The 24,777-nt window shown below is 41.1% G+C and overlaps 1 protein-coding gene across 1 annotated transcript in view; it reads right to left on the reverse strand.

Moving 5' to 3' along the window:
* Positions 1 to 24,777, reverse strand: part of LOC135222605 (protein MON2 homolog) — a 325,482-nt gene that overhangs the window by 253,400 nt on the left and 47,305 nt on the right. Inside the window, 4 exon segments of the mRNA XM_064260699.1 lie at positions 782 to 899; positions 1,170 to 1,306; positions 10,029 to 10,211; positions 11,599 to 11,730. Of these exon segments, the coding sequence (XP_064116769.1) occupies positions 782 to 899; positions 1,170 to 1,306; positions 10,029 to 10,211; positions 11,599 to 11,730 (570 nt within the window).

Here is a 24,777-nt window from a genome sequence, read left to right on the forward strand (position 1 = left end):
TTAGTGATAAATGAATAAAACAAATTTCATTTACAAATATATGAAATAGCATTTCATATATTCAGATGTATGTGTTTTTAAATAATGTAACCTAAAAAAAAAATATATAGTACATATATATCACCAAGTAGTTTTCATACTGAATTGAGTGGTCTGTGCTCCAGTCCGCCAAGCGAGCTGTAGGCTAGTAGCTAATATGTGAAATGTTCACAATTGCGTGACACCAGGAAAATACCTCTGTATGTCGAGGCCATGCAAGCCTTCTCTCCCAAAGCCCCCCCCTTAGTCAAACATTAACACCATTCTCTCCTTACTACTTTTCAACCTCCACACTTTCAGTCTCTGCAAAGGAAAGTGATGAATATTGCACGCATGATAAACAAAACAAAATGTGTTGGCCTAATTGCAAATGTTTGGCCTAAAAGAATGTCTTAACATTCACAAATTACTTCAAGGTAACTATATTTACAGGCAACTTGCGACTAGAATAGCCTATGGCTGGTAAACAAAATCCCAAAAGCAAGGTATAACCTAAGGGAATGATGCAACCTTGAATTAGGCTGCCGTACGTGGAAACTAATTGCTATATAATCAATGGGTAAGTCTCAAATACAAAAGATATATTTAGTGGAATTTTACCTTAATTACTCAAATCAATAATTACAAACACACCTAAAACACCAATGTAATGCACATCATAAATCCAAACTATTCCAGGCCAAGGAAAGTTCCAAAAATTTCATTACGGATCTTTCTCACTACAAATTTGCCAGTCTATTACCTGGAACATAAGATAAGCATCAGCCGCTGCTGGTCGGAGAGTTTTTGGTGGGCTGGCACTCAGAACCTTTAGTTCCTCCATGTTCATCTGTTCGTCAGTCTCATCCTCTCCAGTTCTGCTAACAATATTAAAATTCAAGATTGCAGGGTATTGTATAATGTAAATATTTTTACAGGGTAATGTATGATGTAAATATTTTCTAAGTGCCATGGGTATTCACTAATATTTAAATCTATATAACTTTATCTTATTCCAATTCCACCTTGTATTCCAGAACAAATCCTTCAGGCAAACATGGAAATGAATTGGTGGATCTATCAAACAATCTTTAAATTATAAATAATCCAATAAATTATAATTATTAGCACTTATATACTGCACTACTTACTCTTCCTTTGTATGCTTCGAATCTTCTGCAAGAACTCTCTCAAACACAACACTCACAAGCTGTCGAACAGTAGCACTGGCAGTGTTAACAACAGTAGCATCCTTTGTGAAATGCAGACGAAAACACAACACAAGGGCCTGAAAGCAAGTGAGATGGAGTCAATAATCTCCAAACCATCAACAGTCACAACAAATGAGTTGTCAAAACAATAATATGCATTCTTGAAACCGAATAAACAGTCAGGACATTAATGGCTAATAGAAAAAGGTGTACTGTCAATACACTACTCTTACAGTCCTTAGTGCAGCACACAGTGGGAGTACTGAACATTCTTCTGCCATGAGTACTTTAAATCTGAATTACCATTTGGTCAATGTCTTCATCTATGTTCACTGAACATTATTGTCTGAACCTTGCTACTGGTCTTTATCTTCCTACTTCTTTAGCTACTTCAATTCTAACCAATAATTCCTCTATTCTTCTCATCTTACAATTACTGCACAGGCATTTTTTAAAATGACATACATACTTCACAGAAATGTGAAGGGGCATCCTCTATGTCAATTATGACATACTCCTGCTGCTTAAATATGAGAGCTTTACATTACAAAGAATCAATGGCAACTAACACATCAAAATACCAAAACATACACTATTAAGCCTCTTACGCCGAAGGGGTATAATAAAAATTGTCTCCCATATGCCGGGGGGGGGGTCTCGGAGTGAGCGTGGAAGCGGAAAAAATATTTTTTTTCAAAAATCACAGTGCGCTTAGTTTTCAAGATTAAGAGTTCATTTTTGGCTCCTTTTTTTGACATTGCCTGAAGTTTAGTATGCAACCATCAGAAATGAAAAAAAATATCATTATCATATATAAATAATGCAATATATGATAGAGCAAAAACAAAATTTCATACATAATTGTATTCAAATCGTGCTGTGAGCAAAACGGTTAAAGCTAACGAGTTAATTTTTTTTTCGTTGTATTGTACACTAAATTGTAATCATTTTGGTATATAACACACTGTAAAACGATCAAAGCAACACAGAGAAAATATTATCACAAAATGATGCATGAATTCGTAATGTGCGGACATAAAATTTTTTTTTCAAAAATTCACCATAAATCTAAATTTTGTTCTAGAGACTTCCAATTTGTTTCAAAATGAAGATAAATGATTGAATATTACTATACTGTAAGAGTTTTAGCTTACAATTGCAGTTTTCGACCATTTCGGAAGAGTTAAAGTTGACCGAATGTCAAATTTTTTATATATTTTTTTTTTATATGCAAATATTTCAAAAATGAGAAAAGCTACAACCTTCAATTATTTTTATTGTATTCTACATGAAATTGCACACATTTTCATATATGAAACTCTAAGAAATGGCTGATATGAAACGGAGCAAATATTACGAGAATTTTCGCATTTCGGAGATTTAAGACGGAGAAGCCACGAGCGGAGGGAAGGAAAGTTTTTTTTTTTAAATTCACCATAAATCTAAATATTGTGCTAGAGACTTCAATTTTGTTTCAAAATGAAGATAAATGACTGAATATTACTAGACTGTAAGAGTATTAGCTTACAATTGTGTTTTTCGACTATTTCGGTGAGTCAAAGTTGACAGAACGTGGTTTTTTCTATTTATTGTGATTTATATGCAAATATTTCAAAAATGAGAAAAGCTACAACCTTCAATAATTTTTCGTTGTATTCTACATGAAATTGCGCACATTTTCATATATAAAACTTTATGTAACGGCTAATTTAAAATGGTGCAAACATTACCACAATCGCACGAAAAAATTTATCGGAAGAGTAACCGCGCGGACGTAAGGAAAATTTTTTTTTCATAAATTCACCATAAATCGAAATATTGTGCTACAGACGTCCAATTTGTTGCAAAATGAAGGTAAATGATTGAATATTACTAGAATATAAGAGTTAAACTTACAATTGCGTTTTTTGACCATTTCGGTAGAGTCAAAGTTGACCGAAGGTTGAAATTTTGGCACTTATCGTTATTTATAAGAAAATATTTCAAAACTGATAAAAGCTACAATCATGAGTATTTTTTGGTTGTATTCTATATGAAATTGCGCACATTTTCATATATAATACTCAATGTAACGGCTAATTTAAAATGGTGCAAAAATTATGTCAAAGTGACGAAATAATTTCTGAGATGTGTCACTTATACTTTTTAGTGCGATAAGAAAGAAATTTGCGCTTGCGCGCCTGTGTAACGATTGTAAACAAAATAACGCCTTGGTCCGTGAGCTCCCAGCATCCCCCAAGGCGCGTGATTCAAAAGTTTTCGCCTGGTAGGCCTATAAGTATTTTTCTGCAAATTTAGAAAAAAAACTTCTTTATGTCGACGTTCGATACGTCCAATCGGCACCTGACAGACAATTTATCTCTGCGTATAATATGTCCAATCGGCGTAAGAGGGTTAACAGCTTTTTTTCAACTTTCACATAGTTAAGACAACACCAAGTGGTTGGCAGCTAAAACATGGCCTTTTTCTAGTCAAAGGTAATAAAATATACTCAGTATCTTGTAGAAATTTTTACTGCCTGAACCATGTGTAATCACAGCAATTTAAATATAGTAATTCTTAAAAAATAAATAATTTTTAAATAGTATTAACCTCTCTATTATGGTAGCTGTATTTCCCGCATCAAGCAGGAGGACAATAGTGTGTGAAAAGTAAAAATTTTATAGGATTGTTTAGTTTGAACCATCTATTTGCCCATCCCTTTTGAGTGGTTTGAGCATCTATAGTTTTCCATTCAGTTTTTTCTTCTGTCCACATGAGTGGGGAGTTGGGGGTGATACATAATACACAGAGAGGCATTCAAAACATGACGAATTTCTAACTAATTTGTATTTTTCATAACTTACAAACCTGACGTCTTAACATTAGGATAAATACTCAGCGCCAGCTGGAAACAGGTAAAGTTTAAAATAATTGTGTACGCAAGGGACTATTGGAATCTGTACTTGGTCACGAGACATGTGGAGCCACCCACATACCCCTCATTACCTAGTGACCCCGTTAGTTATTCTTTCAACACATGTTAGTTGATAGAGGGGTGGTTAGAGGTGGGCCGTTGTATGTTAAGACCTCAGGTTTGTAAGTTATGAAAAATACAAATTAGTTACAAATTTGTCATTTGTTCATATACAAAACAAACCTTCGGTCTTGACATTAGGATAGACTTACTCTTGGTGGGAGGTAAGTACTATTAACCAACTGGGAGTTTGCCACCTTTGATCAGTTTTCTGAATACTAGAATTCTACGAAACAACTGACCAGTATTTCCGAATCTGAGACATATATGAATATCATAGTCAGACTTCTTTTTTTTTTTTTTTTTTTTTTTGTCATAGTTCATTGCCTCCCGAGGCCTTCGCAACCAGAAAAAGGCGATTGTAAAACCCCGGGGAGTTTTGATCCAGTACTAGTTCTATCGCTCTCTTGTCCCACATCTGATCCACCATCAATCGAAGAGTATCCCTCAGCACAGGATCCTTGTACTTGGCTGACAGTTCCCGCGGTGTTGACGTCAGGGGAGGACTGTCCAGGAAAGGGATAAGATATCCTTTCCTTATTACAGACATTGATGAAGCGTCTGTGTTGATACGTGCCCAGGACTCCACAAATCCCAGGAGCCTGGCACCTACTGGTGCTTGGAGGAGAGAAGCATCACTTTCCCTTTTTAAAGGGATGAAAGGCAGACCTACCTCTCTTCTCAGGAGCCTTCCTTCTTGAGGGAGCTCTGGAGGTCGGTCCACCTCGAAAGGGCTGAACCGATGTACTCGGTCCTTTCTTTTCCGCCGCAGTAGCAGGTTTCTTTTTCCTTGCTGACTGAGTAAGGTCTTGAGTCGCCTTCTCAGTTAATGAACGAGAAATGTCCTTCACTAACTGATAATGGAACAACAAAAAGTCCGATAATGGAGAGTACAGTAGTGCTGCCCTTTGAGAGTGGGAGACAGCTTTCGTCAAAAAGGCACTAAAAACTGTCCTCTTCTTAAGAAGACCTGCTCCAAATAAAGAGGAGATCTCAAACGAGCCATCCTGTACCGCTTTGTCAATACAAGACAAAATACACAGAAGGACTTCTGGTTCGAGTCCTTCCGAATCATGGGCCTTCTTGGACATCACCCCAAGGGACCAATCTAAGAAGTTGAAAACTTCTAATACATGGAAGAGTCCCTTGAGGAGATGGTCCAGCTCTGAAATGCCCCAAGTCACACGGGCAGAGTTCAAACCTTGCCTTCGTGATCCATCGACTAAGGTTGAAAAGTCCGCTTCTGCCGAAGACGGAAGAGAAATGCCCATATTCTCTCCCGTCTGATACCAAATGCCCCGTTTACCAGCGAGTCTCACTGGGGGCATGCAGAAGACCGTTCTGACCAACTCCTTCTTCGACTTCATCCAAGAATTTAAAGATTGAAGAGCCCTCTTCATCGAAATGGCGGGCTTCATTCTAAGAAAAGACGAAGACTTCTTCGCCTTTGCGCTCGAAAACAGAGAGCGCGGAGAAGGAGGAGCGGCAGGGGTCAAATCGTCTCCATATTCTTCCAGAAGCAGGGGGACTTGTCAAAAACTTGATAGTTTCGATAGTCCTTCTCTTCCCTGATACCTCGTCTCCGAGTTTTCCTCCAACTCGGGGTCTAGATGAGTCTCCGTAGACAAATCAGGACGTCTTTCCTCTGGGGGAGACAAACTCCTGATAGGAGAGGGACTAAGGGAATGATACTCCTTCCTCTTCAAAGTCTGAGCTTTAATAGAAGCTTCCTTCTTGGTAGGTGCCAAAAGCCTAGGCTTCTCTCCATAAATGGATGACGCCTCACGCTTGGATGACGCTTCTCGTCCGCCAAGCGTCCTGGCTGACGCCTCGCGCTTGTCTGACTGCTGACGTCTGGATGACGCCTCGCGCCTGGAAGACGTCTCGCTCTCAACTGGCGTCCTGACTGGCGCCAATACCTTGGTTGGAGCCTCGCGCTTATATGACGCTCTGCATGACGCCTCGCGCCTGTAAGACGCCTCACGTCTATCTGGCGTCACGTCTCTGCCATAAGGTTCCCTCGATCTCGATCTAGAAACCGAAACCTCTGCAGTATGTTTAGAAGACGAAGCTTCACGTCTGCAAGACGCCTCTCGTTTTGCAGGAGAGAGAGGACGAGTCTTTTTGATTGGAAGCGAAACGTCCTTCTTACGAGGAGGATCTCTTGCTAACACTCCCACCAAAGAGGCTAGCTGTTCTTGTACAGCCAGGAGAATTTTCCTTGAAGCTTCTCCCACGTCATCTACAATCGGGGGAGAAGTAGAAGGCAAGCGTTCTGCTACGTCCATGTAGGGTGACGCTGACGCCACCTTCGCCTTTTTAATAGACGAGGGAGCTTCATCTGAGAAGCGCTCCGGGCTTGAATCCAATTCAGGTTCTCTCAAATGCCGTTTCAGAGGCCTAGAAAGGTCCGAATCCTTCCACCCTCGTTTAGGTGAGGGAGAGGGAGAGGAGGAGAAACACTCTCGCAGGACGCTTTTTCTATAGCGGCCCTGAGCAGCCTGAATCGAAACAGAGCCTGCTGAAGGGAAGTCTGACCGTTGGGGATTCCCCCTGACCTCCTTAAGGCTTTCGACTTTCCTTCTCCTCTGGGCATGGGAGCTTGGAAGAGGTCTAGGCCTGGGAGCGTCGCAGGGACGATCAAACGCCCCCTCCACACACTATCCTTACCTTGTAAGTCCGCCATTTTGGACTTCATCTTATGAATAGTAGCCTTCAGATCGGCGATTTCAGAGGCCGATTCTGAAAGTAAAGCTTGTGAAGTCGACATATAGGGAGAATCCAACTCATCAGGATTAGATATAGGATCAATAGGCCTTGTACTCACACCTTTCAAACGTCTAACCCTATCCCTCTCTAACTTCTTCAAATAAGAAGTTAAAGTCTTCCATTCTTCTGCATTTAATCCCTCACATTCATGACAGGTATTAGTAGAAGAACACTGAAACCCCCTACATTTACGACATACAGTGTGAGGATCAACCGAAGCCTTCGGTATCCTCACCCTGCAGCCTACATTCACACACATTCTCACACTCACATTTGAGTCAGACCAACTGAGAAAAATAAAAAAGCAAGTCCAAATTCAGTCCACAGTAGCGAATGCCAAAAACATGATCCAGGTACGTCACCAAAAAGCCGAGAAACGATGATCAAAGGTTGAAATAAGAATCTAAGTCAGAAGGTAATAACAACAATGTTGATACCACCGGCGACAGAGAAAATATGATAGAAAACGGGAATGGTTCCTAGTCCTGCCGCCCAGGGCAGGCCGGTAGATCACCTGACCTACCTGTAGCGAGTGGCGCGAAATTTGAATTTCTGTCGGGGACGACGGAGTCTTAGCTAAGTATATATCTGACACGTAAGTTGATTGTATGAAAATAGACAACATAGCGGACGGTCCCCTTAAAGGAAATAAAAATTATCATTGTTCTTTTAGGTGTTCCTTATTTAATAATTGTGGTATTAATTTCTTGTTGTGACTCGGCCTAACAATTTACAAGCAGTCCCCGGTTATCGGCGGGGGGGGTTCCATTCCCGGGGGTGTGCCAATAAGATCAGCGCCATAAGGTGCCACATGGCGCCAATAACCGGAACTTGGCCCATTACGGTAACCAGGGGACTGCCTGTATTTCTGTCTGAAGAAGGTTTTATTTTAGCACTCAAAATTGTACCTATAAGTTTTGCATATACAGTGTTAAAAGCAAAACTATTTTTTATATTTTGTATATTTATCATAATCAAAACATAAGAAATTTTTCTAAATGTTTGGCTAGGCCTAATGGTCCTTGCCTGGTCTGTGAAAGGTGGAGAATCTTATAATTTGCCATATGATTTTGTTTACATATAAGTATTTGTGTGGCATTCGATTTTAATAAACAATAATGTGTTCCTTTACAGCCGCTATGCCAAATATTTATAATAGATAATTTCAGTTTTGAATGGCCTTAATTTTGAAACAGTATGGCTGAGGAGAGAATTAGTCACTCCTTGAGAGATAAATGTTTACACTTTCCATAATGAGGTTCCATATATCATTAATATTATCTGTAATGGGTTGGCAGATAATATTGATAGTGAGCAAGAGGTTGAAACCTAACATTAAAAAATGTCATTTAGTAGAAAAATATCAACTAATAAAAATGCAATACATGCTTTAGAATATAATAAGGAACATCATCATCTAAAGATGTCACTATATCCTTCTGAATAAAATTAAAGAAAAATAACAGTAAATTATGTTTATCCCATTAGTAAGGTTTCTCACATCCTGATATTTATTGTAACTCCTTAAAGCACCATTCACTCTGTTCACACGTCATTACCAGTTTCAAGCATTCTAGGCCTATGTGACTCGAATCAAACCATTCATTTATAAAAAGATAAAAAAATATATCCAATTTCCTTTCCTGGTATATCTGAATTCTCCTTCATATTTATAAAAATAGTCTGTCAATTTGGCATTTTTTATATTGTCAAAAAGAAAATTAGCATATGTAAGATTTATAAGATATCGTGCATGAACAGTCTCCTCAAAATTTGGTGTTCCAGGGGTGCCAACCGAACTGCACGCTTCAGTGCATTTCATCACCTTTCGCTCAAGCGAAGAAATTTATAAATTATATGATATTTTTTATATTAAAGTATTTCATATGCTAACTTGAAATAACTTTTCTTCTTTTAACATATTATTTGCATAAAATAATCTTTATACAGATGATAATCTGTTGATATGGCTGGTAATTATATTTTTTACTTGTGATAACAGATTCCAATTTTCATATTATTGTATGGAAAATAAAAAAGAAAATGATCCGAACTACATATATTTCGTAAAGTGATGCAACATTCGCACAATTGTACAATGGTAGGGGGCCTGAAGATGGGAGACAAGGCTGGAACAAGGGAAGGAGAAATAATAAATGGCCACCTTCCACTTCCTATCCCAATCAAGCTTATCTAGATGGGATTTCAATACCTTCCATTGCTTAGCATCTCAATTATTACACTCATCAAGTCAGTGCTTTCGTACATCATTGCCCCTGCAGCTAGCACAAATCATATGAGAATCATAAAAAGACTTTATTAACCTTGTCTTACAACCATCCCGACAATATCTAAAGTTGGAGGAACTTGAGTCGACATTATAAACCCACAAAACAAGTTATAACAAACCTAGGCTGACACTAACAACCTGAAGGCTACACAATTGTAAGAATACTTCACCTAATCCTGGAGGACATGACCAAACTACGTACTGATGAAATAATAAAAAAAAGAGCTGCTGTATCCATTCAATGTTACATTGAAAGCTGGGAGAAATAAATTGAGCTCTTTTGCTTTGTTGTTCCTATTGTTCCCCTGATGGTGGGCAGGGCTAGTCACCTACACAAAAACTATAAGAGCGCTATCGCAATTTTTAAATTTAAGTTCCCGCACAAGTGGAAACTAAAGCTATGTAGTTACTTGGCAAGTTTCTTACATGAAAATTTTAATCTAACCCTGTTAGCTGTTTATCTTGAGTTTTTATTACAGCCATGGAAAATAAAATCAAGCATAAAACATTAGGATTTGTACTTGTGTAAGAACACAAAAACATGTTCTGGTCATAGTCAACCAATATATGGGAGCATCCCAATCAAATAAGCCAAAGGAATGGTTTGTGACAAAACAGCAAGAAACAGTTTGTTATGTATAAGCAATATTTTTTACCACAAGACCTATTAGTTTATTCTTTAGAATTAACTTTCAAGAATTGCTTCAACTGAGAGTAAACAAACCTTAGCTAAATTTGGTCCCTGAATCACAGAGCTGGTTGTCAAGAGAAGCGTGACTGATTGTAGCACTTTCAGTTCTTCTATGCCATTTTCCATTAGCATCCACAGTGTTTCAACAATGTGCTCTCCACTTCCAGCATCCACAACATCAGCCACAATTAACCGCTGCATTAATCCAATGGATAACTGAAGAAAAGAAGATTTGAAGTTAATTTTAATTTACAAATGAACTACTGTGTTACTTATCACAAAGTTGTCTTTCTAATATTTCATACAACAATAAATAAAATTTATTCTTCTTCAAACTGTTAACTCTTTGAGTGCCAAAGGACACATTCTATGTCTGGCCATTTTTACTTCCTTCAGTGGCATTGGATGTAAAATATTAAAATATATCTGATGAAAAGTGTTTCTTAAAAAATCTCAAAAAATAGTTCCCAATGTACAGCAAGATGTACTTTGCCAGTCATGTTGGAGGGATGCAGAATCCTCACCAAGTGGCCCCAGCATATAATTATGTTTCTCTCGTCATAGATCTGTTATTTAAAAAATTTTTTTGTGGAAAATTTTAATTTAGATTTGTGACGCATCTACCCTGGTTATAGTGTATTCAAGATGCCATAAGGTATTATTCAGGCCGTGCCTAAGGGTAAAGTCGTGAGGAGTCTTGACGTTTCTTTTATTCATGTTCTTGTATTTCTAATTTTTTCCAAGCAAGACTTATATACATGTACGTATAAATATTATAGAAGAGAAAGATCATGTTAGACACACAAACACACACACTCTTCCCTTGCTTGTCATGAGACCCATCTGCCATGTTCACATATCTATCAAATATTTTCTATTAATATTTTCACTTATATTTTTGTTTAAAAGATATAGAAAAAAATTTACATAAATGAAAAAGAAATTTGATCAGCTATAAAATAGAAAATATTCTGCTAAGTCAAGAAAGGCAAGGTATACAAATTTTCATTTTCAGCTACACTGAACTTCATTTTTTCTTGCTTTTTAATATTTAAGGGGTATTTGGATGATTAAGAATAAAGTTCCATCATTTGCCAAAAAAAAAGGAGACCAAAGTGAGCTCTCTAGGAAAATAATTAATCCACTGAAGTGATTTAACAAAAATTTATATTGTGTACTGCTGTAACTCACACGGCAATGAAATATTGTTTGCTATTTTTTCTCTCAATAGTCACTTTTTTTGCCCAAAATGTGAAACTATATACATACTATAAATGAAAAGGAAATTTTATCAGCTACATAATACAAAATATCTTAAATTTCTGTCTCTAAAAGTTTTCCTGCTAAGAGATGTTAAGTAAGACGTGTTATAAAAAACTTTCCTTTTTTGCTAAACTACCTCAATTATTTTCTTACATTTTAAACTTTAGAGAGAATTTGATGATTAAAAAGAAAGTAAAATTATTTGCCCAAAAAATGAGACCAAAATAATCTCTCTTGGATAAAAAGTGACAATGCTAGAAGTTTTAAAAGACAAACCATGATCACACTCAACTGTGCAAGATTCTGCCTGAAATACACTTAGGCATCAAACAACTCTTACCTTGACAATTTTGGGGTCCTTGGTCTCAGCTGCTTGGACCAAGGGATACAGGATCTGGGTTGTGATCTGAGCCAAAGTTGACTGTGGATTTGCGGCTGCACCACGTACTTTTATGATGGCTTCTTCACATGACTATAAATAGAAACCATAGAAACCTTAATCATACAATACCATACAATACTTTCAAAGCATAATAGTACAGTAAATTATTTGCTATTAATTTTGTAAAAGTTACTTAATTTAAGATCTATTTTTTAAATACCTACCTCTCCCTTATATAGCTTTTGCTTCTGTGCCAGCCGTAGTTATAAAGATTGAAACAAAAAACAAGAAGGCTCAGTTTTCTATGAATATCCATCTTCTATCCATCTACTTTCCCCACCCCCTGCCAGGGGACTGATAGGTAGCTGGTCAGCCTACTTCTGTCCACTTTGAGCGTGGGGAGGTAGGGAGGAAAATTTATAAATGGAGAATTAAATACAGTGGACCCCTGTATTCATGTTCTCGACATTTGGGGATCCATGCATTTACGGACTTCTCTATTGACCACATCTACCCATCATTCATGGGAAATTCGCGTATTCGTGGTATTTTTCTATGAGAAATATCCACAAATTACTGTACAATGATACACCGAACATATGCGAGGTTAGATTCCAGACACCCTTGAGCAAAGGGAATTTTCGCGTAAGTTTGGCACACTCTAAAAATGCTGATAAATGCGTATTTCTAGAGTTTGAAACACTAAATATGACCCTAATCATGCTCCCTAAATATTAACTAACTTTTAAATGAAATTAAAGTTACTGTTATTTCATTTAAAAGTTAGCTTAATACATTACCCTTGCAAAAATAAATGGTTGGTAAAAATATAGGAGTGTGAAGATTACATACGTATGTATGGAGACATATGCATGGAGACAGAGTACAAGGAGTTACAAGGATTAGGATGTCTCAAAGACTTATTAGCCCATCCAGGGAGACATTGTGTGCTCACTTATCTCTTGGAGCAGGTTTTACTGTGCATTCACAGTGTTCTAACAATTTTGTCTACTTTCTTTTAAACTCTTCCACACTCATGCTGTTTACAACTTCTGGTGGCAGCTTATTCCATGTGTCACATATCTTGTATGTGAAGAAGTTCCCACAATGAGATGTGTTGTATCTCTTCAGCTCTAGTTTCCATCCATTATTTCTTGTCTGGTTTTCATTTAACGTAAATCGGTTACTGTCTATTTTCGTTATGCCTTTCAGTATTTTAAATGTTTCTATTAGTTGTCCTCACAATCGTTGTGTTTCTAAGGCATACATGTTCAGGCTCTCCAGTTATCTTTAGTAACCTATTTGCCTGATGGATGGATGGAATTAACTTTGTGGCTCGTGCTTGTACCCCTTCTAATCTATTCTTTAATAATAATAACTCCAAGGTCATTTTCTTGTTCTACACTGTTTATGTCATTCCCAAGCAGCATGTAGTTGGCATGATGGGTGTTTGTTCCTATTTGTAACACTGTACACTTATCCATATTAAAAGGCATTTGCCATCTTTTTGACCACTCTCCTATTTTCTTTAGATTTGTTAAACTTTCTAATGTCTCCGGGCCTGCTGCATTTATACCTAGTTTGGTGTTGTCTGCAAATTTGGCTATCATGCTAGTTAATACTACATCAATGTCATTAATATAAATAAAAAACAAGAGCAGGCCAAGGACAGAACCCTGAGGGACTCCACTTGTCACATTTGCTCATTCTGATTCTTCACCGTTTATTAAAACTCTCTGTTTTCTTCAATCCAGTCTGATGTTTCTCCTACAATTCCTAAAGCTCTAACTTTTGTCATTAGTTTCTTGTGTGGAACTTTGTCAAAGGCCTTTTGGAAATCTAAGGAGAGAATATCTATTGCTCTACTACTGGGAGAGAGAGAGAGAGAGAGAGAGAGAGAGAGAGAGAGAGAGAGAGAGAGAGAGAGAGAGAGAGAGAGAGAGAGAGAGAGTGATCCTTGATCCTAATTGGCAACCCTCTTCCTCCTGTCACATTACTTGACATATGTGAAAGCTCTGGACTTCAAGCTTCTGGTGGAGTTAAAATGAAAGATGAGGGAAAGAATTCTTTATATGTATCATTTTGTCATTACAGTTATATTACTATTATTATTATTATTCTTATTTTTTTTATTAAAAATTATTGCTGCATCTGCTGCATTAATTTTATGAAGGTTCTTCTCTATCTTTCTAATTATGGTTTTCTCATAGTTGCTTAAACTGAGCAACACACCGAAGGTTGGCATGTCAAAAATCAGGAAACAATAAATGTCAGTTTTATTACAACACCAGGGGCATTAGATAAATATGACAAATTTTCTAAGACAATTTGTATTGTCTAGCCGCCCCTCTGTGTGTTAACACATCCTGAGTTGGGAAAGACTGACGTGGTGGCATAGGTGAGTGGTCTTTGACCACTCTTCACCCGATCTACGCATGCGTTGCCAGATATCACAAGATTCCTTGCTTTCATCTGTTTTTTTAACCGGATCCAGCTATGCGCTAGAAATTATCCTATTGTTAAGACCTCAGGTTTGTAGCTATGAAAAATACAAATTGTCTTAGAAAATTTGTCATATTTATCTAATGCCCCTGGTGTTGTAATAAAACTGACATTTATTGTTTTCTGACTTTTGACATGCCAACCTTTGGTGTGTTGCTCAGTTTAAGCAACTTCTGGAGAGGGACTGAAGCCTGTTGAGAAGCTAAATAAATTGATATCTAACCTCTCAGACACTGAGTGATGTAAAATGATATATGGGAGAACCATTGTATAGGGAACCAAAGAGAAACTTTGACTGTCCAACAGCAAACCAATACACCAGGGTTTGTACTACTTCCAACTCCTCCTTGCCAAGGAGTGGAGCATATGCTACCAAATAGTGGGTATGATATTTGTATATTAAGCAACCACACTATCAGCATGACTACCTTACTCACCTGTATCAGACCAGTCCAGCGAATGACGTGTCTGTTCCTTAACCCACCCAAAGGAAGAAGGAAAGGTACAAGAGAAAGGAGACCAGCCAGCTCACTCATTCTCTCATCCACACAATCATCTTAGGTAAGATACAAAAGTGCCCTGTTAAGGGCAACTATGAGCTACACAACCTGTTGGGCAGCCACCACAGGACCCAGGGAAAACGTGTCCGCAGATCTGTGGGCAACATCCTTAAGATAGAAAGAGGTGAACGTGGACTGGCATCACCAAGTACTACCAGCGCTCAGCACTCTATGTACGGCCAAGTTCTTTATGAAAGCCAGAGAGGGACCAATACCCCTAATGTCATGCGCTCTAGCCTGCACAGACGTGGTGGTGGAATCATCAAGTCAAGTATGCCTGTCTGATGGCTTCCCGTATCCAAAGAGAGATAGTATTCTTAGACACCTCTTTCTTTGTATGGCCTGTGCTAACAAAAAGTCTGCGGCAGCCTGGTCTAAGGTGCCGAGTCCTTTTAAGATAGCAACGCAGGGCCTGGACAGGGCACAACAAAAGCTCGAGCATCACCGACCACAAAGTCATTCAGTGATGGAATGGAAAACGAAGTGAACCTGTCATCGTGCACAGAGGAATTTTGGGTCTTGGCCATGAATTCCGGGACAAATTCGAAGGACACCGACCCCCAACCCCCTGGTGTGCTTCAACTCATAGCTCAGACTGTGGAGCTCTCCTACCCTCTTGGAAGATGCCAAGACCAGAAGGAAAACTGTCTTGAGTGTCAAGTTCCTGTCATTTGAGCGACGCAAGGGCTCATATGGACTCTTAGTGAAGCTCTTGAGAACCAAGGAAACATCCCATGTCAGAGGCTTGAGCTCTCTAGGAGAACTTGACTGCTCAAACCCCTTAACTAGCAAGGAAAGTTCCCAGGAAGAATAGATGTCGATACCTTTAAGCCGTAACACCAAACTCAGGGCCGCCCTGTAGCCTCTAACAGCAGAAACGGACAAACGTTTCTCGTCTCTGAGGAAAGTTAAAAAGTCTGCTATTCGCTGAATAGAGGTTGCGAGTGGAGAAAAACTCTGTTTACGACATCAATCACAGTAGATATCCCATTTGCATTGGTAAACTGTGGAGGTCAACTTTCTGAGACTGCTGGACAATGCCCTGCTGTTCTCTGAGAAAAGCCTCTCGCTCAGAGGAGATACCTGATAGCCTCCAACCATGAGGAGACAGGGATTCTACTGACTGGTGGAACCTTTCCGCATGGGGCTGACACAGGAGATGTCAGCAAGGGGGAATCTCCCTCGGAACCTCTGACAACAACGACAGCAGATCTAGGAACCATTCTGCTAGAGGCCACAGAGGGGCTACCAAAGTCACCCTGAGATCGTGTGAACTCAGCCTGTTCAGAACTTGACGGATCAAACAAATCAGAGGGAAGGCATACACCTCCAGGTTGTCCCAGGGATGTTGGAATGCATCCTCTGCCAGTGCTAAAAGATATGGGACCACTGAACAGAATATCTCCAGCTTCCTGTTGAAACGAGTCACCAAAAAGTCCAGCATCGGTCTCCCCCAAACCTGGAAAAGTTTGTCTGCTACCACTTGATGAAGGGACCACTCTGTGCCTAGGATCTGCTCCCGACGACTGAGTTTGTCTGCGACCACATTCCGTTTGCCTGGGATATACCTGGCTGAGAGCTCTACTGAATTGCTGACCGCCCACTGGTGAACCTCGACAGTCAAGGCATGAAGTTGATGAGAAACCAGGCCTTCCTGCTTGTTCACATAGGCTACCACCGTGGTGTGTCCGACATGAGAACGACAGAATGACCCTCTACCTTTTCCCGAAACTTTTTCATACCCAGGAAGGCTGCCTTCAACTCCAAGACGTTGATATGTTGCTGTTTGTCCTCCAAACTCCAACGCCTAAACCTGCGAGGGAGGCGTCTGAGAATAGAAGGAACTCCAGTGGAAAAAAACGCAGAGGGACACCTTTCAAAAGATTCTGGTCCTCCAACCACCAACGAAGGTCTTCTCTCACTTCCAGAGACAGAGGACCCATTAACAGGGGGTGAGTCCCCCGCCGGAGACCAGAATTCTCCCAGTCTCCATTGCAGAGACCGAAGATGAAGACGCCCATGAGGGACCAGCTTCTTCAGGGGAGACAACACTCCCAGAAGAACCTGCCACTGATGAGCTGACTGATGTGATTCAGACAGGAAGTCGCGCGCCACCACCCGCAACTTCTCCAATCTCTGATCTGACAGGAAAACTTCTGCCACTGTCATATTGATGACCATGCCCAGGTAGAGAATCCTTTGACTGGGTACAAGATTCGACTTTTCCTGGTTGACTATGATGCCCAGTTCCAGACAGAACTGAAGCAGACAATCCCTGCCCTGCAGCAGCTTTTCCCTGGAAACTGCCAAGACTAACCAATCATCGAGGTACCTCAGCAAACGGATCCCCTGAGCTTGGGCCCAACTTGACACGAGAGAGAAGACCCTTGTGAACACTTGAGGGGCTGTTGTCAGCCCGAAGCACAAGACTTTGAACTCGAACTCTTGGAAGCACTAGTGAGAGGGGCAGGCAAACACTCCTGCTACACCAACTCCGCGCTCACCACCTTCGACCTCTTGACAGGCACCTTGAGATTCTTACGGCGACAAATAGGCCTTGGAGAAGGAGCACTTGCATCATGTGCACGGACAGGGGAGGTTGCAACACACTCGCAATGTGCAGGGACAGGGGGAGGTTGCAACACGTTCGCAATGAGCACAGACAGGGGAGGTTGCAACACGCCCGTGATTCCATGCAGAGGATGAAGCAGCCACTGCAGATTACACAAGGGAAGATACACTAACACACTCCGAAACACCAACACTCTTGAGAACACGTCCTCGTTGTTCCTGCTTCGTAGGCGAAGAATGAGCTAAGTCCTTAGCCTTCCAATGCTTGATACACCTACGTGGCGTAGAGGGGGAAGAGGGAGAGTAAGACAGCCTTGGTTTTTTATGCAATCTTTTTGTAGGAAGCGGGGACGAAGCAACACGTTTCCTTCCAGTCCTCCCAACCGACAAGGCAGCCAACTTATCGTCCAACCTCTTCAGCACTGCCTGGCATATAACCTCAGACTGATCTGCAAGAGAAGGCTCCGAGGACAAGGAAGGGAGATGTAGCGAAACGGGTGGCAGTGATGATGTCACGGCTGAGAGAGGCAGTGTAGAGGAAACAACTGGGAGTGACATCATAAGTGGTGATGACGTCACGGCTTCCCCTCAGGGTGAAGAGGAATCAGACGCCACTGGTCTAGGAATACACAATGACGGATCCCGTGACGTCATCAACGGGGTTGACGCCACGGCTTCCCTCTGACTCGAAGAGGCAGCAGTCACTGGTGGTTCAACAAGATGGGTGACCTCAGCTACCCATGAAGACGAGGCCGGGAGGAGGGGGGGATGGCCTGGCCAGCCTGAGGGAGGGGGGTAGCAAGCCTCCATAAAGTGCGCCAAGGACGTGGGACCCCCTAGCCTGAGCATCTTCCAAATCGCCACCATCTTGGATGCCTCCGACTCTGGAATAAATGAGAATGATGAAAAAGCCTCCCCTTTCCCGGGAATCAAATTAACTCCCGAAGAAGAAGGGGTGACATTACAAACATCAGCCTGATTGCTTCCTGATACTTCCAGCGACGAATCTATGGAAGAAAAGGGAAGAGACACAGGAACAACGCTACTATGGCGGGTGAATACTGCAGGAGATGAAGCATTGGGAAGAGGCGACAAACCTTCCCATGAAGGAAGAGTCAAAACCCTCCGATGCTCTCTCTTGCTATAAAACTACTTCCACTGCTCTTTAGGCCATCCCCGGCATTCTATGCAAGGAACTGTTATAGTACAAAAATTAGAATGGCACCTGCTATACATGATGTGGGGATCAGTCGCTGCCGAAGCCAAGAAACAAGAACACGGAAAACCTGGAATTCCGGGGCACACACGTTAACGAGGCCGAGAAAGAACAGAAGAAACCATAATATCAGCCAAACACAGATGTACACTAAACACAAGGGAAATGGGCAATGAACTGGGTAAAGCCAAGAGGTTAACCACGACTCTCGCCCAGGCGGTTAAAGAAAACACTGACGCAGTGGCATAGGTGAGTGGTCTTTGACCACCCTTCACCCGATCTATGCAAGTGTTGCCAGATATCACAGGATTCCTTGCTTTCATCCGTTTTTTTAACCGGATCCAGCTAGGCGCTAGAAATTATCCTATTGTTAAGACCAAAGGTTTGTTTGCGTATGAACAACTAAAAATTCAATTTGCTTGATACCATCTGTGGGACAGAGTCGTGGGTTTTCTTCCTCATTCGAGTACCCTCTTTTGAGGGCGGTGTGCACTTCTCGGTTGATGAGCTTATTACAATACCCGTTGTTAACGAGCAACTGTGAAGCTCTATCAAGCTCAAGGTGTGTGTCCAGCCATAAAAAACAATGGGAGAGGGCCCTTTTCACAAAGGCCTTGATGTGGTGCTGTTAAACCTGGCAGGGCACTCGCTATCCCCGCTGAGGCACATTTCCAAAATTATGATTATTAATTAGTATTTGATAATAACAATAACCCTTAAACGCCAAAGTGGTATTTTAAAAACCGTCTCCCGTATGCCGGCGGCGTTTGCAAGTGAGCGCCGAAACAGAAAAAATTTTTTTTTTTTTAAATCACAGCACGCTTAGTTTTCAAGATTAAGAGTTCATTTTTGGCTCTATTTTTTGTCATTACCTGAAGTTTAGTATGCAACCAACAGAAATGAAAAAAATATCATTATAATATATAAACATTGGGATATATGACAGCACGAAAAAAACTTCATATATAATTGTATACAAATCGCGCTGTGAGCAAAACGGTTAAAGCTAACGAGTTTTTTTTTTTTGTATTGTACACTAAATTGCAATCATTTTGGTATGTAACACATTGTAAAAAGATCAAAGCAACACAGAGAAAATATTATCACAAAATGATGCATGAATTTGTAACGTGTGGACATAAAAAAATGTTTTTTTCAAAAATTCACCATAAATTGAAATATTGTTCTAGAAACTTCCAATTTGTTTCAAAATGAAGATAAATGATTGAATATTACTAGACTGTCTGTGATGTAGCTTACAATTGCAGTTTTAGACCATTTCGGTCAAGTTAAAGTTGACCGAATGTAGAATTTTTTATCGTTATTTATATGCAAATATTTCAAAAATGAGAAAAGCTACGACCTTCAATTATTTTTTGTTGTATTCTACATGAAATTGCGGACATTTTTGTATATAAAACTCTATGAAACAGCTAATATAAAACAGAGCAAATATTATGAGAATGCGAAGTAAGCATTTCGGAGATTTGCGGCGGAGAATCCGCGAGAGGAGGGAAGGAAAAGGTTTTTTTCAAAAATTCACCATAAATCAAAATATTGTGCTAGAGACTTCCAATTTGTTTCAAAATGAAGATAAATGATTGAATATTACTAGACTGTAAGAGTTTTAGCTTACAATTGCGTTTCTCGACCATTTCAAATTATTTCTACTTATCGTGATTTATATGCAAATATTTCGAAAATAAGAAAAGCTACGACCTTCAATCATTTTTAGTTGTATTCTACATGAAATTGCACACATTTTCATATATAAAACTCTAAGAAACGCCTAATATGAAATGGAGCAAATATTACGAGAATTTTCGTACATAAAACTCTATGAAACAGCTAATATAAAACGGAGCAAATATTATGAGAATGTGAAGTAAGCATTTCGGAGATTTGCGGCGGAGAATCTGCGAGAGGAGGGAAGGAAAAGGTTTTTTTCAAAAATTCACCATAAATCAAAATATTGTGCTAGAGACTTCCAATTTGTTTCAAAATGAAGATAAATGATTGAATATTACTAGACTGTAAGAGTTTTAGCTTACAATTGCGTTTCTCGACCATTTCAAATTATTTCTACTTATCGTGATTTATATGCAAATATTTCGAAAATAAGAAAAGCTACGACCTTCAATTATTTTTAGTTGTATTCTACATGAAATTACACACATTTTCATATATAAAACTCTAAGAAACGCCTAATATGAAATGGAGCAAATATTACGAGAATGCGATGTAAGCATTTCGGAGATTTGCGGCGGAGAATCCGTGCGCGGAGGGAAGGAATATGATATTGTTATGATACAATATAGTTTGTTCATACTTACCTGGCAGATATATATATAGCTGTATTCTCCAAAATCCGACAGAATTTCAAAACTCCTGGCAAACGCAGTGGTCGGCCAGGTGGTTAGTACCCATTCCCGCCACTGGGAGGCGGATATCAGGAACCATTCCCATTTTCTATTCAGATTTTCTAATGCCACTGTCCCCTGAGGGGAGGTGGGTGGGTACTTGATTATATATATCTGCCAGGTAAGTATGAACAAACTTTATTGTATCATAACAATATCATTTTGTTCATGAAACTTACCTGCCAGATATATATATAGCTGAATCCCACCATTGGAGGTGGGAAGGGACAGAATAGAATGATTTAGGAAACAAATTGCATGCAGATGATTGATATCTTGGTTCCTTACCTGTTAGCATAGCTGACTTCGTGATTTCTGTCACCCAAGTCTGCTTCTGCTTTACTAGAGTCTCCAGCAAGGTAGTGACCTATGTAGTTGGTGAGTTCTAGATGATCTGTCAATGGGGGCGTGACCACAATGTGACTAGACCATATTGACCATATTGAGGGCAAAAAAGCAAAAACCACCACCTGATTTAGCCTAACAAAAGTTAATCCCACTTAACTTTAGGCTAAAGAAAGGGAAGTCCGCCTTAGGCGGCCGACCCCATAACCATAAACCAATACAACAAAATTAAAAGCTCACCTACCCATTTTCTATAGGATAGGATGAGCATTACTTCCTACCCCCAAGACTGTATCCGCAGAAATGTATGGTCCTAGCGAGCAGCAGTTCTCATATGTCGTCTTCACATCCCGCAGGTAATGTGAAGCGAACACAGAGTTGCTTCGCCAAAAGGTGGCACTCAGGATGTCACTGAGTGCCATGTTCTTTTGAAATGCCACGGAGGTCGCAACCACTCTCACCTCGTGAGCATTAACTTTCAAAAGTCCAAGATCACCATCTCGACAGGACGAATGAGCCTCCTTGATGGTGCTCCTCAGAAAGAACGCTAATGCGTTCTTTGACATCGGTAAGCCTGGTCTCTTGACGGAACACCACAGATTGTCCGACGGACCTCGACACTGTTTAGTCCTTTCTAAATAAAACTTGAGAGCCCTGACAGGGCACAGGACTCTCTCAGGTTCTTGTCCAATGATCTCTGCTAACCCTTTGATGTCGAAGCTCTTGGGCCAAGGGTTGGACGGAGACGGATTTTCATTCTTCGCTAAGAATGAAGGGCTTAAAGAACATACTGCATTATGTCCTCTAAAGCCCACATGTTTACTTATGGCTTGAACTTCACTAACCCTCTTTGCAGTTGGTTAGGAAAATAGCTTTCCTTGTCAGGTCCTTTAAAGAAGTAGCATGCAAAGGTTCGAAAGGACTCGACATCAGGAACTTTAGAACTACATCTAAGTTCCATGACGGAATCTTAGGTTGTCGCACTTTCGAGGTTTCAAGACCTCAAAAGATCGTGAAGGTCTTTGTTGTCAGACAGATCTAAACCTCTGTGTCGAAAGACCGTCGACAACATGCTCTTGTAACCTCTTATCGTAGGAACCGCGAGCTTGTCAACATTCCTTAGATGAAGGAGGAAATCAGCAATCTGGTTCACAGAGGTCGTGGAGGATGAAATACCTTTCTTCCTACACCATCTCCTGAAGACAGCCCACTTTGATTGGTAAACTGCACGAGAGGAAGCTCTTCTTGCATTGGCAATAGCTCTCGCCACCGGTCTTGAAAACCCTCTCGCTCTGGCCAACTTCTCGATAGTCTGAACGCAGTCAGACTCAGAGCGGAGAGGTTTCTGTTGTACCTCTCGAAGTGGAGCTGTCTGAGTAGATCTACTCTCTCTGGCAGGGTCCTTGGAAAGCCCACTAGGAAGGACATGACCTCTGTGAACCAGTCTCTTGCAAGCCAAAACGGGGCAATTAACATCATCCTCGCTCCTTCCGACGCCGCAAACTTCCTGATCACCTCTCCCAGAAGTTTGAACGGGGGGTGGGAAAGGCATAGACGTCCTCATCCCCGTCCAATCCCAAAGGATGGCGTCTATTGCTACTGCGCCCAGGTCGAGAACAGGGGAGCAGTAAAGAGGAAGTCTCTTCGTCTTCGATGTTGCGAAGAGGTCTACTAAGGGACGTCCCCATAGTCTCCACAACTCTTGACACACTTCTAGATGAAGAGTCCATTCGGTTGCCAGTATCTGCTGCCGACAGCTGAGAAGATCCGCACGGACGTTCTGAACTCCCGAAACGAACCTCGTCAGGATCGTCACGTTCCGTGCTTTCGCCCAAAGCAGGATCTCTCTCGCTATCTCGAACAGGGACCGAGAGTGTGTTCCTCCCTGCTTCTTGATATAAGCAAGAGCCGTGGTATTGTCCGAGTTGATCTGGACAACTCGGCCAATAACTCGTCCTTCGAAGAACTGGAGAGTCAACCGAATCGCTTCCAATTCTTTGAGGTTTATGTGCCAGGACATCTGTTCCCCTCTCCAGATGCCTGACACTTCTTCCTTTCCCAGTGTTGCTCCCCAACCCGCCGCGGACGCGTCTGAGAACAATACTAGGTCGGGGCTCAGAAGGCTGAGAGACAATCCTTCTGCTAGTTTTACAGGATCGTGCCACCACAACAGATGATCCTTGACCGATCGAGAGATGCTCAGAGTCGCATCTAGGTCTTCCTTGTTTTTCCAGTTCCCCGCTAGGAAAAACTGGAGTGGTCTGAGGTGCAGTCTCCCCAGAGAAACAAACTTCTCCAGCGAACAAATGGTCCCCAGCAGACTCATCCATTCCTTCGCCGAGCATGTTCCTTCCCCAAGAAGTCTGACACTTTTCCTAAGCAATTCCGTTGACGTTCCACGGATGGAAAGGCTCAAAAAGCCGCTGAATCCATCTGAATCCCCAGATACACGATAGACTGCGTAGGGATCAGATGGGACTTTTCGAAGTTCACTAGCAGGCCGAGGGTCTTCGTCAGCTGCAACGTCGTATGAAGGTCCTCAAGACACCTTGGCTCCGACGATGATCGAATGAGCCAATCATCTAGGTAGAGCGACACTCTTATCACTGAGAGGTGAAGCCACCTTGCTACATTCCTCATGAGAAGTGTGAACACCATCGGTGCAGTACTTAGCCCGAAGCAGAGAGCTCTGAATTGGAAGACCTGTCCCTTTAGTACAAACCTCAGGTACTTCCTTGACTGAGGATGGATTGGGACGTGGAAGTAGGTGTCCTGGAGGTCTAAAGATACCATCCAGTCGCCTGGTCTTAATGCTCCTAAGACAGACTGAGACGTTTCCATCTTGAACTTGTCCTTTTTTATAAAAAGGTTCAGTCTGCTGACATCCAGGACAGGTCTCCATCCCCCAGACTGCTTCGGAACCAAGAACAACCTGTTGTAGAAGCCTGGGGAGTCTAATGTTAGAACTTGTTCGACGGCTCTCTTCGCTATCATTTTGCATCGAGCAAATCTGAAGCAGGATCTGGTTGCTTCGAAGCTTGGTAGGAAGGTGACAGATCTAAGGGTTCCAAGCTTAACGGAGGTGTTGCGAGAAAAGGGATCTTGTAACCTTTCTCGATGATCTCGAGGGACCAGCTGTTTGCTCCTCTTACTTTCCATGCCTCTGCAAATAATAAGTCTCGCTCCGACTGGTGCCTGAAGGGCCAACACGTCATTCTTTTTTATCTTCCCCCTGTAGTTTAGTTTCGGGCGGGGTTTTTCCTCTAGAGAAGCCTTTCCTCCTCGAGGAGACGCCCTCGAGGAAAGCTCCGCCCACGAAATGGGCTTCATCTTTCTTAGAAGACTGCGCTGGCCATAGTTTGAAGAGGGGGCAGCGAGGACGTCTAGAAGACTGAGCCAAAAGGTCCTGAGTTGCCTTTTCCTGAAGGCTAAGCGCAATGTCCTTCACCATCAATTGCGGGAAGAGATGGTTAGAGAGAGGGGCGAACAACAACTCTGCCCTCTGTGCAGGAGATACCAATTT

The sequence above is a fragment of the Macrobrachium nipponense genome, chromosome 8 (genome assembly GCF_015104395.2).
Source record: "Macrobrachium nipponense isolate FS-2020 chromosome 8, ASM1510439v2, whole genome shotgun sequence".
Taxonomy (NCBI): Eukaryota; Metazoa; Arthropoda; class Malacostraca; order Decapoda; family Palaemonidae; genus Macrobrachium; species Macrobrachium nipponense.